Raw genomic sequence first — 15,425 nt, forward strand, 5'->3', positions numbered from 1 at the left:
GCACGCTTTCCATTTTTCCTATTCCATAGAGGCTATCATCTTTACATCAATTTTTCTTACAAGTGATTTGCCAGTAAATAATTGAAATTACCATGATAACTAAAAACTTCCATATTTGTTTTGTTTTTTTATTTTGAAACAGTTACAGAAACAGGTATAGGGAGGTCCCGTGTTGGCGACATCTTACATAGCTATAGTACAATATCAAAAACTAGGAAATAGACGTTGGTTCAATGCACAGAGCTTATTCAGACCTCTCAAATTTATAAGCACTTCTTTGTATGTATGTATGTAAATAGTTCTATGCAGTTTTATTACATGTGTAGCTTCCTTTAACCACCACCATGATCAAGATAAAGAACTGTTGGCACCACAGGGCTCTCTCTGTCAACACCTTTATAGTTGTACCCTTCCCCCCTCCCCTGACCATTCATAACCCCTGGCAATCACTAATCTCCATTCCTATCATTTTGATACTCAAAAGATATTGTATAAATGGAATCATCTAGTGTATAACCTTCTGAGGTGGGCTTTTTTCACTCAGCATAATTCCCCTGAGATCTATCCATGTTTGTGTGTAATGGTAGTTTGTTCCCTTTTTTTGCTCAGTAGTATTGCACGGTATGGTATACCCCAATTTGGTTATTCATCGGCTGAAGGACATTTGGGTTGTTTCTAGTTTTTGGCTATTAATAGAGCAGCTATGAATATTCATGTACAGGTTTTTGCATGAATGTAAGTTTTCATTTTTCTGGCGTAACAGTGCAATTGCTGGGTTGTATGGTAAGTGCCTGTTTGATTAAAAGAAACTGCCCAGTTGTTTTCTAGGGTGTCTGTACCATTTTATGTTCCCTGCAGCAATGTATGAGTGGCCCACGGTCTCCACATCCTTGTCAGCCCTTGGTGTTGTCGTTACTTTTTAGTTTTAGCTATTCTGATAAGTATGTAGTGATACTTCATTGTGATCTTAATTTGTATTTCCCTGATAGCTAATGATGTTGAATACCTTTTCATGTGCTGTTTGCCATCTTTATATCCTCTCTGTACAGTATGTTGTCTTTTCTAATTGTATTGCTTGTGTTTTGACTGTTAAGTTTTTGAAGGTTCTTTATGCATTCTAAATACAGTCCTTTGTTGAATACGTGGCTTTTAAATGCTTTCTCTCAGCTTGTAGCTTGTATTTGCATCCTCAGGGTATTTCACAGAGCAAAAGTTTTTAATTTTGATGAGATCCAGTTTATCATCCTTTCCTTTTATGGATTATGCTTTGGGAATTGAGTATAAGAACTGTCTGCCCAGCCATAAATCTCCAAGATTTTTTTTTCCCTAAAAGTTGAAAGTTTTATATTTTACATTTAAGTCTGTGATCCATTTTTGAGTTAATTCTTTTTTTTTTTTTTTAATTAAAAAAAATTTTTTTTGAGACAGAGACAGAGCATGAGCAGGGGAGGGGCAGAGAGAGGGGGAGACACAGAATCTGAAGCCGGCTCCAGGCTCTGAGCTATCAGCACAGAGCCCGACGCGGAGCTTGAACTCACAGAGCGTGAGATCATGACCCGAGCTGAAGTCGGACGCTCAACTGACTGAGCCACCCAGGCGCCCCTTGAGTTAATTCTTATGTAAGATGTGAGGTTTAAGTCACAGTTCATTACTTTGCCTGTGGATGTCCAATTGTTCTGGCACTATTTGTTGGCAAGACTGCCCTTCTGCCATGCATACTCATTTTTTTTATTATTAAATAAAGTGGCTTTAATTAATTTATTATCTTTTAATTTGTTTTATTTTTTATTTTTTTAGATTTACATCCAGATTAGTTAGCATCTAGTGCAACAAAGATTTCAGGAGTAGATTCCTTAGTGCCCCTTACCCGTTTAGCCCATCCCCCCTCCCACAAGCCCTCCCATAACCCTGTTCCCCATATTTATGAGTCTCTTCTGTTTTGTCCCCCTCCCTGTTTTTTTTTTCTTTTTAATTTTTTTTTAAACGTTTATTTATTTTTGAGACAGAGACAGAGCATGAACAGGGGAGGGGCAGAGAGAGAGGGAGACACAGAATCCGAAACAGGCTCCAGGCTCTGAGCTGTCAGCACAGAGCCCAATGCGGGGCTCGAACTCACGGACCGTGAGATCATGACCTGAGCCGAAGTCGGACGCTTAACCGACCAAACCACCCAGGTGCCCCAACCCTCCCTGTTTTTATATTATTTTTGTTTCCCTTCCCTTATGTTCATCTGTTTTGTCTCTTAAAGTCCTCATATGAGTGAAGTCGTAGGATATTTGTCTTTCTCTGACTAATTCCGCTTAGCATAATACCCTCCAGTTCCATCCATATATTTGCAAATGGCAAGATTTCCTTCTTTTTGATTGCCGAGTAATACTGCATTGTATATATATACCACATCTTCTTTACCCATTCATCCACTGATGGACATTTGGGCTCTTTCCATTCTTTGGCTGTTGTTGATAGTGCTGCTATAAACATGGGCGTGCCTCTGTCCCTTCGAAACAGCACACCTGTATCCCTTGGATAAGTACCTAGTAGTGCCATTGCTGGGTTCTGGGTAGTTCTATTTTTAGTTTTTGGAGGAACCTCCATACTGTTTTCCAGAGTGGCTGCATCAGCTTGCATTCCCACATGCATACTCATTTTTAATACAGACTTTCAAAAATTGCATTTCACTATTTTTATAGGCTCGAGAACTCTTCCTAAAAGCAGTAGAAGAAGAACAGAATGGAGCTCTCTATGAAGGTAAAACTCAGGGCCCAGGATCATATGGTCATGACATTTCTGAATAACAGCTCTTATTGACCAATTCTTTTTTTAACTAGACTATATTTGGTATATAAACATCAGTCACCTTATATTTGAAATTGTTTTTTAACAAATCAAAACTAAAAATTATATTTCTGTGTAACATTTTCCAGAATATTGCTGTGACACATCATCATATTGGTCTACATTTAGGTTTTACTATTTATTAATTCTTCATTATTAAAGTCTTAAAAATAATTGTTTCTCATTTAAAAACGGTATTCTTTTATGGATGAAAATGACTTCAGAGGAGGAGAATATAAAAGATAGTTTCAAGAACCTATCTTCTAATTTACATTTACACAAAGGAATAATTGTCAGCTTTAATTGTCTCTTATTAATCCATTAGAAATGCATAAATAAAGTGATGGGGCATTTTACTGTATTAGGCATGTAAGTAGGCTTCCATTTTGTGAAAGTAAAGCTGATAATTGGGGTGTGGGAAAGATGCTTTGCTTTAATTATTTGAAAATGCCCCAAAAATAACATTTTCAGGATTACTGCATTTTATTTGCACATTTCTTCTAGTGATATTTTTACCCTGAGACATTAAAAGAGCCCAAATGGTGAAAGCCCTCTACAGTCTTCATTAGTTTGTGAGAGTCCCATTTCCACTTAGTGTATAGTAATTCACCCAGAGTGATAGAACACAGCAGAATATATTGAATTGAATAGACTCCATCTAAGGGAAAAAGAGCTGGTAGGCTTTTGAAGTCTCAAGTTCTGTTGGTATAGCTTTGTGGGAGAGATTACTAAGTATTACAGCTCTAAACCACCTGGCCAGGAACTTCATAAAAAAGTAGCTTTTAAAGGTTATTTAGCTAAATAATAGCTTGATTAAAGGAAGTTGGATTTGAAGGTTAAATTAAAAAAAACCTCTTTATTCTACCTAGTAGGAAGCATTTGATTATCCTCAACTCTGCAACCTAGAAAGAAAAGGTTGCTTAAAAGTGTTTTTCTTGGGGCTACAACAATTGCTTTTTCAAAGCCCAAGAAAGACAACCACTTAAGATCACTTCTAACAATGCTTAAGAGGCTGAGGGAAAATGTGGGAAAAAGCGAAGAGTGAATGAAATACAGCATCCTTAAGCCTGTATAATGTGTTAGCTTTAGAAAAAGGAAAGGTTACTTCTGAGTAGTGAGGTTTGGAAATAAGTTTGTTCATTGAACTATTGCATACAGAAAAAAAGGAATTTGGCTCTTTGTAAAGAAAGTTACCAAATTAAACCACAGTTACAGGTAAAGGAAATGACAAAAATGTGCGGTCATAGCTAATTTAGCTTTATTTCTTCTTTTAGCCATCAAGTTTTATCGTAGGGCTATGCAACTTGTACCTGATATAGAGTTCAAGATTACTTATACCCGGTCTCCAGATGGTGATGGCGTTGGAAACAGCTAGTGCGTATATAATTCGATAGACAGTAATACATAGAGTTTGTTAAAGTTAAGCATCTTTGCCCTGTTGACTCTTAACATGATAAGAAGATGGTGGTAATTCTGTTGAATTATATAGTCTTTAGTATAAAGACTTGTTTATACAGTTGTAGAATTTTTTTTAGTTAGGGAAATACTAAGATTAAAATATAGAAATGCACATTTTAGGCAGATATAACGAAGACAAGGTAACAAGAGTTTTTTGTTTTGTTTTTTAAGTAAAACCAGTGATTATTGAAAGTAAATTAAAAGACACATTTCAGCTTTCTGAAACCTGTTTTAAAAAGTCAAACCTATTAAAATGTAATAGGCCAAAGTTGACAAAATGTTAATAATCGTCGAAATTGGGTGATGTGTACACGGGGTTTCATCAAACTAGTCTTTCTCCTTTTTTGTATGTTAGAAGCTATACATTTTTTTAAAAAAAGGTTTTTCATTTTATTAAGAAAATGCTGAATTATAACAGGACTTTATTATTCTTTTAAGGTGTCTAGGAGGACATTGAGACTGTAACATTTGCTTAAAAGCACAGGTACAGGAAAGAAACTGTTTCTTTGGACAGATGCCACTTGCAGGAAAGTCATGAAGTGGCATTGATAGTTTTATATGGACAGAGCTCAAGAGAATTTTAAACCAGTACTTTTGAAGCTATTTGCAAAACAATTCTATAAAACTGTTTTTGGCTTAATCCATCATTAAAAGCTTAATTTGCTGAAATGAGAAGGGAGGAGTGTCTGTACCCATTAGAGAATGTCAGGTTTTTGTTTTTTTTTTAACTTGTTTTATTTTTTTATTTTTTAAATTTACATCCAAATTAGTTAGCATCTAGTGCAACAGTGATTTCAGGAGTAGATTCCTTAGTGCCCCTTACCCATTTAGCCCATCCCCCCATGCACAACCCCTCCAGTAACCCTCTGTTTGTTCTCCATATTTATAAATCTCTTCTGTTTTGTCCCCCTCCCTGTTTTTATATTCTTTTTGTTTCCCTTCCCTTATGTTCATCTGTTTTACCTCTTAAAGTCCTCATATGAGTGAAGTCATGATTTTTGTCTTTCTCTGACTAATTTCACTTAGCATAATACCCTCCAGTTCCATCCACGTAGTTGCATATGGCAAGATGTCATTCTTTTTGATTGCCGAGTAATGCTCCATTGTATATATATATCACATCTTCTTTATCCGTTCATCCATCGATGGACATTTGGGCTCTTTCCATACTTTGGCTATTGTTGATAGTGCTGCCATAAACATGGGGGTGCACGTGTCCCTTTCAAACAGCACACCTGTATCCCTTGGATAAATGCCTAGTAGTGCCATTGCTGGGTCCTGGGTAGTTCTGTTTTTAGTTGTTTTTTTTTTGTTTTTTTTTGTTTTTTTTAACGTTTATTTATTTTTGAGACAGAGACAGAGCATGAACAGGGGAGGGTCAGAGAGAGGGAGACACAGAATCTGAAACAGGCTCCAGGCTCTGAGCAGTCAGCACAGAGCCCGACGCGGGGCTTGAACTCATGGACTGCGAGATCATGACCTGAGCTGAAGTCGGACGCTTAACCGACTGAGCCACCCAGGCGCCCCTATTTTTAGTTTTTTGAGGAACCTCCATACTATTTTCCAGAGTGGCTGCACCAGCTTGCATTTCCAGGGAATGTCAGGTTTTTAAAATGAGCAATACACAGGAAAATCATGTTTTGGTAATGATTATTATATTACCTCTGTCATGAAATAATTAAGTTCCCCTTATGGATGATGTACTTATTGCCACTGTTTTTTTAACTGCTTACAGTATTAACACACAGGCTTTGGATATTAAAAACATCCAAATGAAGTCAGTCTTAATTGTGTGTTTGAACTTTGAAGCTAATAGTATATTGTTCACCAAGTGAGAGTTACCAGTGTGAAATAGTTCATATTCAAAATGAGTCATTTGGACTTTTTTAAACCGTCTTTAAACTCAGGTGGTCATTTAGACCTAGCTCTTAGCCAGTTTTATGAATAGATATAGGTACTGTTAAGAAAGGTTGCCTTAAAACATGAAAGAAGCATTTCTTTTCTGTCCCATCCCTTTCTGCAAGCCCATATGCAATGAAGGTTTTTTAAAGATACAGCTGTTCTTTTGTTTTTTTGTTTTCTTACTGATCTAGTAATCCCTGGAAGTCTCTTTCCTGGCTTTGTTTTGGTTTCTTGCCTTCCCTGAAATGTCAGTAGAGAAGCCTTTGAGTCCATCTGGCCTCAACCACACGTGCCTTTGTTGTATTATAATAAACCTTTCCTGGTCTTTTGACTTCACTCTTCCTCTAGGCCTTTTTGTAGTCTGATCACTTTTAAGGTTAATTTCAGCAAAAATGGAAAGCTAGAGGTTTTTTTTTTCTTTTCCCAGAACTCTAAACTGCACATTTGTTTATGTTGGTAGATGATTTGTGGACCCTGCTAAGATTTTTTTAAATTACATATTTTCCTCTCTTAAGGTAGGGTGATAAGGCACATCTGTTACAAAACCCTTGGTAAGTAAGTACCACAGATGACATCTGTATGTTTGATTTTTATCCAGTTAGAATGGAGTATAGTCATACTAGTATGGAATATATTTACACAAGTTTTTTTAAATCATTTGAAATGATCTTTTTCACTAATTCAAGAAATCTCTACAATAAAATGGACTAAATGTCAGTAATTGTATCCCAAATTCTAGTTCTTTTTTTTTTCTTTTTATTTATTTATTTTGAGAGAGAGATGGAGACAGCATGAGTTGGGGAGGGGCAGAGAGAGAGGGAGACAGAGAATCCCAAGCAGCCTCTGCACTGTCAGAGCAGAGCCCATCATGGGCTCGAACTCACGAAACTGTGAGACCATGACTTGAGCTGAAACCAAGCAGACGTTTAGCCGACTGAGCCACCCATGCACGCCCCTGCCCCTCTGAATTCTAGTTCTTCCTGGGTGAGAATGAAAATTGCTTTTTCCTTCAAAAGACTGGGTATGATACTCCTTTGCAAGGCAGAATAAACTTTTTTCAAATCAAAAAAGTAAAGATAGTTTACTTTTAGATGACTTTTTCTGAAGCAGATTTTAAAACTACTATGAAAACTCAGTTTCTGAGCTCTGTTGTGGACTGAGGCACTTAGTTTATTCACCTCCCTCCTTTTTCAGCATGGAAGATAATGATGACGACAGCAAGATGGCAGACCTCTTGTCCTGCTTCCAGCAGCAGCTCACGTTTCAGGAGTCTGTGCTCAAACTGTGCCAGCCTGAGCTGGAGAGCAGTCAGACTCACATATCAGGTATGAGTTCAAGGTTGTTAGAACTCGGCAAGGCACACTTTCACCAGAGATTTAAGGTTTCCTGACTTACAAGGTCAGATAACTTGCCAGGTAATTGCTTTAGTTCAAGATATGTTGGGAGAGCTAGTTACAATTACTGTTTGCAAAACCTCAAGTAGAAAGCAGTTTGTAGCACAATTCAAGGAGGTCCAACTTGGTTCAGTGAAGATCTAAGAGGGTGTTGAAGCAGTCCAAGAAAATTAGAGGAATATTGGTGTCACCAGGCATTTTAGCCTGAGATAGGCACATGTTCAAAAATGAATGTTTTTCTTTTCATATGTTAAATGTTATTTAATTAGTTATGGGATTTTCCAGATTCAAGGAGATGAAAATAAGTTTTTAGTGTTAGCGAATGGAATATGGATTTTATGTGTGTGTGTGTGTGTGTGTGTGTGTGTGTGTGTGTGTGTATCAGACTATTTTTCTAACACTTGTATTTTAATATATCTTGGTGGTAAAATGATCCTTTGAGGGAAAGGGTGCTCTATAAAGGTGACTTCTGATTCGCTCTATAGTGAAAAAAACAAAGATTTGTGTCTTGATGTTAGAAACCATTATTACTTTTGGATAATTAAATACACGCGTGCACAGCTCTAAGCAGTACTAAGGGTGTGATTCACAAATGTGTGGGAGTACGGAGAGCTACCTGCACCGAGAATGAGATGGTAAAATAACAGAGTCGCCGAACGGTTGGTTTCTTTTGCAGTGCTGCCAATGGAGGTCCTGATGTACATCTTCCGATGGGTGGTGTCTAGTGACTTGGATCTCAGATCATTAGAGCAGCTGTCACAGGTGTGCAGAGGATTCTATATCTGTGCCAGGTACTTCACCTGTTTTAAAACAACTTGGGCAGTGGTGAAAAAAAATTATGGTCTTTTGCTGGTTTTGATAAAAAACTTGATTGATGTTCTGGGTAAAAATTTAGAATGAACAGTTTGGCCTAAGTTGTATTTGTGTGATTTTCTCAAACCACTTAGCATTTAAAGGTAGAATGCACTAGGTTTCCAGAGTATAGACTATTACGTAGAACAGAGGTAGTCACACACATTACTTCCACAGGGTAGTTTGCATGCTAGTCTCGCTGATTTGGAAAAGAAATTGCACTAGAAAAATAAACTCAAGTCATTTTCAGAATAACTCTAAACCCATTAAGTGATAATGATTTAGGGGTACCTGGGTGGCTCAGTTGGTTGAATGTCTGACTTTGACTCAGGTCATGATCTTGTAGTTCACAGGTTCGAGTCCTGTGTCAGGCTCTGTTCTGACAGCTCAGTCTGGAGCCTGCTTTGGATTCTGTGTCTCCCTGTCTCTGCACCTCCCCTGCTGGCGCTCTCTCTCTCTCTCTCTCTTTCTCTCTCTCTCTCTCAAAAATAAATAAAAAAATTAAAAAAAAATTTTTTTAAGTAATGATTTAAACTTAGATTGCACTAGAACTTTCTTTTGGCCCATTAAAAGTTATTCTATACTTTTATTTTTTAATGTTTATTAATTTTGAGGTGGGGGAGGGGCAGACAGGGAGAGAGAGAATCCCAAGCAGGCTCCACTCTGTGATGCTATGTGGGACTCCATCTCATGATGTTGAGATCATGACCCAAGCCAATATTGAGAGTCTGATGCTCACCGGCTCCACCCTGAACACGGAGACTGTTTGGAATTCTCTCTCTCCTTCTCTCCCTCTGCCACTCCCCTTCGCGCAGTCTCTCTTCTCAAAATAAATAATTAACATTAAAAAAAAAAGAAGAATCGGATGCTCAATGTACTGAGCCACCAGGCACCCCCATCCTATACTTTTAAAATATTGCTACATAAAGAATAATCCTAGCTTAGTATAAAATTATTTGAGATTGGTCATCTTTCGTGGATATCTTACATAAAAATACATACTTTGTCCTTAGCATCTAGAAGTTTTTTATAACTTCTTAAACTTTATTATTTTTTAACAACCTAATTTCATTTGGAGTCTTGTATTTTGGGTAAAATATTTGAATTGCCTGATGCCTTTGTTTTTTGGTGATTCTGTGTGCTATTCCATTTAACAAATTCTTATTAAACAAGTAGATTTCAGTTTTGAAATTGGAGTCTCTAGAACTGTTAATCTATTAACTTTTTTAAAAATTATATTATAGGGGCACCTGGTTGGCTCAGTCGGTTAAGCATCCAACTTCAGCTCAGGTCATGATCTCACAGTTCGTGGGTTCGAGCCCCATATGGGGCCCTGTGCTGGCAGCTTGGAGCCTGGAGCCTGCCTTGGATTCTGTGTCTCCCTCTCTCCCTGCCTCTCCCATACGTATTGTCGCTCTCTCTCTCAAAAATAAATAAACATTAAAAAAATTATAAAGGGAATTTTCAGGGATAAAACTTCTGTGTGTTTTCATAAAATAAAAATAATCATAAAAAGAAAAAATTGGGGAGGTAGTTAATCCTTTTTTGCAGCCCGGCTCAGATACAAGTAGTTTTTTACATCTTTAAAACTGAATATTTCAAGTTACAGATAGAGTTAAAAGTATTTTGAGCTGTATCGGAATCCTGTCGATATTCAGTATATCTTTTGCTTAGTTTTTCTACACTAACCCCATAACAGTCTTGTTGGTGCTGCCTTAAAAGTAGACCTCCAGTCTGACCATTTCACCCTTCTCCAAGTACCCTTCTTGGTCAGCCACAGTTATACCTGGTCTGAGTTACGGCAGTGGCCTGCTTCCACTGTGACACCCCTAGAGCATATTTTCCAGACTACCAGAGTGATCTTTTAAAAGCATAAGTCTGGGCGCCTGGGTGGCTCAGTTGATTAAGCATCCAACTCTTGGTTACAGCTAGGGTCATGATCTCACGGGCTGTGACTTTGAGCCCCACATCAGGCTCTGCACTGACAGTGTGGAGCCTGCTAGTGCTTCTCTCTCTCCCCCATCTCTCTGCCCCCTGCCCATGCTTTCTCTCTCTCAAAATAAATAAACTTAAATTGGAAAAAAACCCCAAAACCCGGTAAAAGCATTAAATCATACTCAGAGCTCTTCAGTGGCATCTGTCTCACCTAAATAGCCTGCAAGCTGTTACCTCCCCTGCCCTTGACTGCCTCTCTAATCATGTAGTCTGTTAACCTTGCTTAGTTTGCTGCAACCTCATGGTCCTTGTTGAGTGTGCCAGTCACACTCCTACCCAAGGGCCTTGCACTTGCTATGGCTTCTGCCCAGGGTTCTTTCCCGGCCACTATATCTGAAATTGTCTCTATTTCCCCACTGCATTTCTTGTCTGTTTACCCTGCTTCATTTTTTCTTACACTGGGCACACTACCTGAAACTTTTCTGTTTTCTTAGTTTTGTTTGCTTTCCCACCAATAAACCAGCAGGGCCTTAGCCATGTCTATCAGTCTATCTCCAGAACCCAGACAGTGACTTGTAGGAGCTCAACAAGTTCTTGCTGAATAGAAGATGATTGCTAGTAGCAGAGATATTTCTTGTATCTGCATAGATGGACTTAGCCTTTTTTATAAATTGATGTTATGTTTTATCACCTAGAGACCCTGAAATATGGCGTTTGGCCTGCTTGAAAGTTTGGGGCAGAAGCTGTGTTAAACTTGTTCCATACACATCCTGGAGAGAGATGTTTTTAGAAAGGCCCCGTGTCCGGTTTGATGGTAAGTTGAACTCTTTAGAACTGAGAAGAAATAGTGGTCTGTCCTGCTGATTTTGATAAATACATAGTCTTCATTTTCTGTAACAGACGTTAGTCCTCTGATCATATTTAAAGGAAACCACAGTAAAATTAAAACTAGAAACATGTTATGTGCTTGTAACTATAAAATTTTTGTTTGTGTTCCTACTTAAAAAAAAAACAACTTTCTTTTTTATAGGAGTGTATATCAGCAAAACGACATATATTCGTCAAGGGGAACAGTCTCTTGATGGTTTCTATAGAGCCTGGCACCAAGTGGAATATTACAGGTACAACTGTAGTAAACTGAGTGAGTGAAAAATTCTCTCTCTCCAAGTATTAGTTCATTAGTAGGAAGCTGTTCTCTGTGGCTTTTGCATTTATCTATAGAATGACCCTCAGTATTTTTATCCAGTATTATAATAGGACCTGCACTTGAAGAACTAATAGGTTAATGCACATGATTTAATTCCTCCTAGCCTCTAAATCTAAGAATCGTTTTATGTTTTTCTTTTCTTAAATTTTTTAAAGTTTATTTATTTATTTTGAGAGAGACAGAGACAGTGTTAGGGGGGAGAGAGAGAGACAGACAGACAGACAGACAGACAAACAATCTCAAGCAGACTCTACACAGCACAGAGCCCGATGTGGAGCTCAAACTCAAGAAACCGTGAGATCATGACCTGAGCTGAAATCAAGAGTCAGGCACTTAACGGACTGAGCTACCCAGGTGCCCCAGAATTGTTTTATGTTCTAGAGTTCTTGTTTTTTGCTTTTGGTGTACTCATTCATTTGCCTTTTCACATAGCTTTTGCTATTATTCATCTTTACTATCCATCAGATGTTATCATCGTTGAGAAGTAGACATGGGGCACCTGGGTGACTCAGTTGGTTAACCGTCCGACTTTAGCCCAGGTCATGATCTCGTGGTTCATGAGTTTGAGCCTCACATCGAGCTCTCTGCTGTCAGTGCAGAGCCTGCTTTGGATCCTCTGTCCCCCTCTCTCTCTCTGTCCCCCACCTCGCACTATCTCACTCTCTTAAAAATAAATAAACATAAAAAAGAGGAATAAGTAGACCTGTTAACTACTGTGTATTATCATTAGAGCTCACTTTTTATATTAATTAGTGCTTTAGGAAAAGTGCTTTAATAGAGGAATATTTTTATTCAGGAGTAAAACTGAAAGTTAAACAGTTCCCTCTGAGAAAGATAATAAAATGCCTTCACTTCTATTGTGCTGGCCTCACAGGTTGTCAATAGTGTTTGTTTTAATGATGTTTTGTCAGTTTTTGACCCATGGTATTTCTGTTTTGATTTCACAGCAGAGAACAGGTTTAGGGCTAGAAAACAAGGACATGTTTTATACTTTGTGTGTGTGTGGTGTTTTTTGGTGTTCTTTTTCTTTTTACACAGGTACATAAGGTTCTTCCCTGATGGCCACATGATGATGTTGACAACCCCTGAGGAGCCTCAGTCCATTGTTCCTCGTTTAAGAACTAGGAATACCAGGTAGTATTTTTCTGTAGTTCTCTATCCAGCCCACATTTTATATGGATACCTGCAGGTTAATGTCATCCAGTGCTTCCTTAAGTTAGTACTGCATGATTAAAACAGCACTCCGCAAGAGCCCTTGTGAACAATACTAATTCCTGGGTATCGCTCTAGAGAGGACAGTTCAGTAGGTCTTTGGAACCTTACCAAACTAGGTTTATTCACATCCTAGTTGATTCTTCTCGGGCAAGTTGAGTAACTACTATTGTAATATATTACTTCCTAGGTTATTTAAATACATACAATAACTGATTAATGGACTTAACTTGTATTTTTTAATTTTTAGAACTGATGCAATTCTACTGGGTCATTACCGCTTGTCACAAGATACAGACAATCAGACCAAAGTATTTGCTGTGATAACTAAGAAAAAAGAAGAAGTGAGTATACAAGGTGGAATTGGCAGTTCTCTCTTCATTTCAGTACCCTACTCATTTAAGAATTCTTGATTAGAAAGGATAACAAAATTGTGTTTTATAATTTATACGTTTCACAAAATGTATGTTGACTTATAGCATCTCTTTAAACAGAGCTGGAAGGTTTTCTAAAATGTGGGGTATTTTGAATTATGGATTCGCTTGTTTTTCTCTAAATGATTTCTTGTTCTAGTCCAGGCTTTTTACATATGAAAATGTAAACCCAAAATATCCTATGAAATAACTAGTAAAATCATACCTGAATATGTTTTTAGCTGTTCTCATTTTGAATCATAAGGGATTTTGTTCTTAAGTTAGCTCACACAGATGATTCTTTCTCAAGGATACGTTTACAGAGAATTCAATTTTTTAAGTTTATTTATTTTGAGAGACAGAGAACATGAGCAGGGGAGGGGCAGAGAGAGGGAGAGGAGGAGCATCCCAAGAAGGCTCCTCACTGTCGGCGCAGAGCCTGTTGCGGTGCTCAAACTCATGAACCATAAGATTGTGACCAGAGCCAAAATCAAAAGTTGGATGCGAAACTATCTCAGCCACCCAGGAACCCCGAGAATCAATCAGTTTATACTGGAAATAAGCTAAAGATAATTTCCTTCTTCCTGTGGTTTTTTGTTTTGTTTTGTTTTGTTTTTGTTCTTTTAATGTTTATTTATTTATTTATTTATTTTTTTAATATATGAAATTTACTGTCAGATTGGTTTCCATACAACACCCAGTGCTCATCCCAAAAGGTGCCCTCCTCAATACCCATCACCCACCCTGCCCTCCCTCCCACCCCCCATCAACCCTCAGTTTGTTCTCAGTTTTTAACAGTCTCTTATGCTTTGGCTCTCTCCCACTCTAACCTCTTTTTTTTTTTCTTTCTTTCCTTCCTTCCCCTCCCCCATGGGTTTCTGTTATGTTTCTCAGGATCCACATAAGAGTGAAACCATATGGTATCTGTCTTTCTCTGTATGGCTTATTTCACTTAGCATCACACTCTCCAGTTCCATCCATGTTGCTACAAAAGGCCATATTTCATTTTTTCTCATTGCCACGTAGTATTCCATTGTGTATATAAACCACAATTTCTTTATCCATTCATCAGCTGATGGACATTTAGGCTCTTTCCATAATTTGGCTATTGTTGAGAGTGCCGCTATAAACATTGGGGTACAGGTGCCCCTATGCATCAGTACTCCTGTATCCCTTGGATAAATTCCTAGCAGTGCTATTGCTGGGTCATCGGGTAGGTCTATTTTTAATTTTCTGAGGAACCTCCACACTGCTTTCCAGAGCGGCTGCACCAATTTGCATTCCCACCAACAGTGCAAGAGGGTTCCTGTTTCTCCACATCCTCTCCAGCATCTATAGTCTCCTGATTTCTTCATTTTGGCCACTCTGACTGGCGTGAGGTGGTATCTGAGTGTGGTTTTGATTTGTATTTCCCTGATAAGGAGCGACGTTGAGCATCTTTTCATGTGCCTGTTGGCCATCCGGATGTCTTCTTTAGAGAAGTGTCTATTCATGTTTTCTGCCCATTTCTTCACTGGGTTATTTGTTTTTCGGGTGTGGAGTTTGATGAGCTCTTTATAGATTTTGGATACTAGCCCTTTGTCCGATGTGTCATTTGCAAATATCTTTTCCCATTCCGTTGGCTGCCTTTTAGTTTTGTTGGTTGTTTCCTTTGCTGTGCAGAAGCTTTTTATCTTCATAAGGTCCCAGTAATTCACTTTTGCTTTTAATTCCCTTGCCTTTGGGGATGTGCCGAGTCAGAGATTGCTACGGCTGAGGTCAGAGAGGTCTTTTCCTGCTTTCTCCTCTAAGGTTTTGATGGTTTCCTGTCTCACATTCAGGTCCTTTATCCATTTTGAGTTTATTTTTGTGAATGGTGTGAGAAAGTGGTCTAGTTTCAGCCTTCTGCATGTTGCTGTCCAGTTCTCCCAGCACCATTTGTTAAAGAGACTGTCTTTTTTCCATTGGATGTTCTTTCCTGCTTTGTCAAAGATGAGTTGGCCATACGTTTGTGGGTCTAGTTCTGGGGTTTCTATTCTATTCCATTGGTCTATGTGTCTGTTTTTGTGCCATCTTCCTGTGTTTATATAAGGAAAAAAATGCCAAGCAAATGTGACTATTGAATTATTACATTCCAGATTACTTTTAACTGTCTTTAATACATTGAGGGCCTAATTTTTTTCACAACTTTTCTCCATATGCGTTTTTCAGTCCTGGTTTTAAAAATGTATGCCCAAG

The 15,425-nt window shown here is 38.1% G+C and overlaps 1 protein-coding gene across 1 annotated transcript in view; it reads left to right on the forward strand.

The window, feature by feature from the left end:
- Positions 1–15,425, forward strand: part of FBXO9 (F-box protein 9) — a 46,381-nt gene that overhangs the window by 19,498 nt on the left and 11,458 nt on the right. Inside the window, exons 4-11 of the mRNA XM_015543551.1 lie at positions 2,691–2,748; positions 4,110–4,209; positions 7,390–7,520; positions 8,266–8,380; positions 11,072–11,190; positions 11,407–11,497; positions 12,622–12,717; positions 13,046–13,139. Coding sequence (XP_015399037.1) covers positions 2,691–2,748; positions 4,110–4,209; positions 7,390–7,520; positions 8,266–8,380; positions 11,072–11,190; positions 11,407–11,497; positions 12,622–12,717; positions 13,046–13,139 — 804 coding nt within the window. The remainder of the gene's footprint in view (positions 1–2,690; positions 2,749–4,109; positions 4,210–7,389; positions 7,521–8,265; positions 8,381–11,071; positions 11,191–11,406; positions 11,498–12,621; positions 12,718–13,045; positions 13,140–15,425) is intronic.

The sequence above is a fragment of the Panthera tigris genome, chromosome B2 (assembly GCF_018350195.1).
Source record: "Panthera tigris isolate Pti1 chromosome B2, P.tigris_Pti1_mat1.1, whole genome shotgun sequence".
NCBI classification, from domain to species: domain Eukaryota; kingdom Metazoa; phylum Chordata; class Mammalia; order Carnivora; family Felidae; genus Panthera; species Panthera tigris.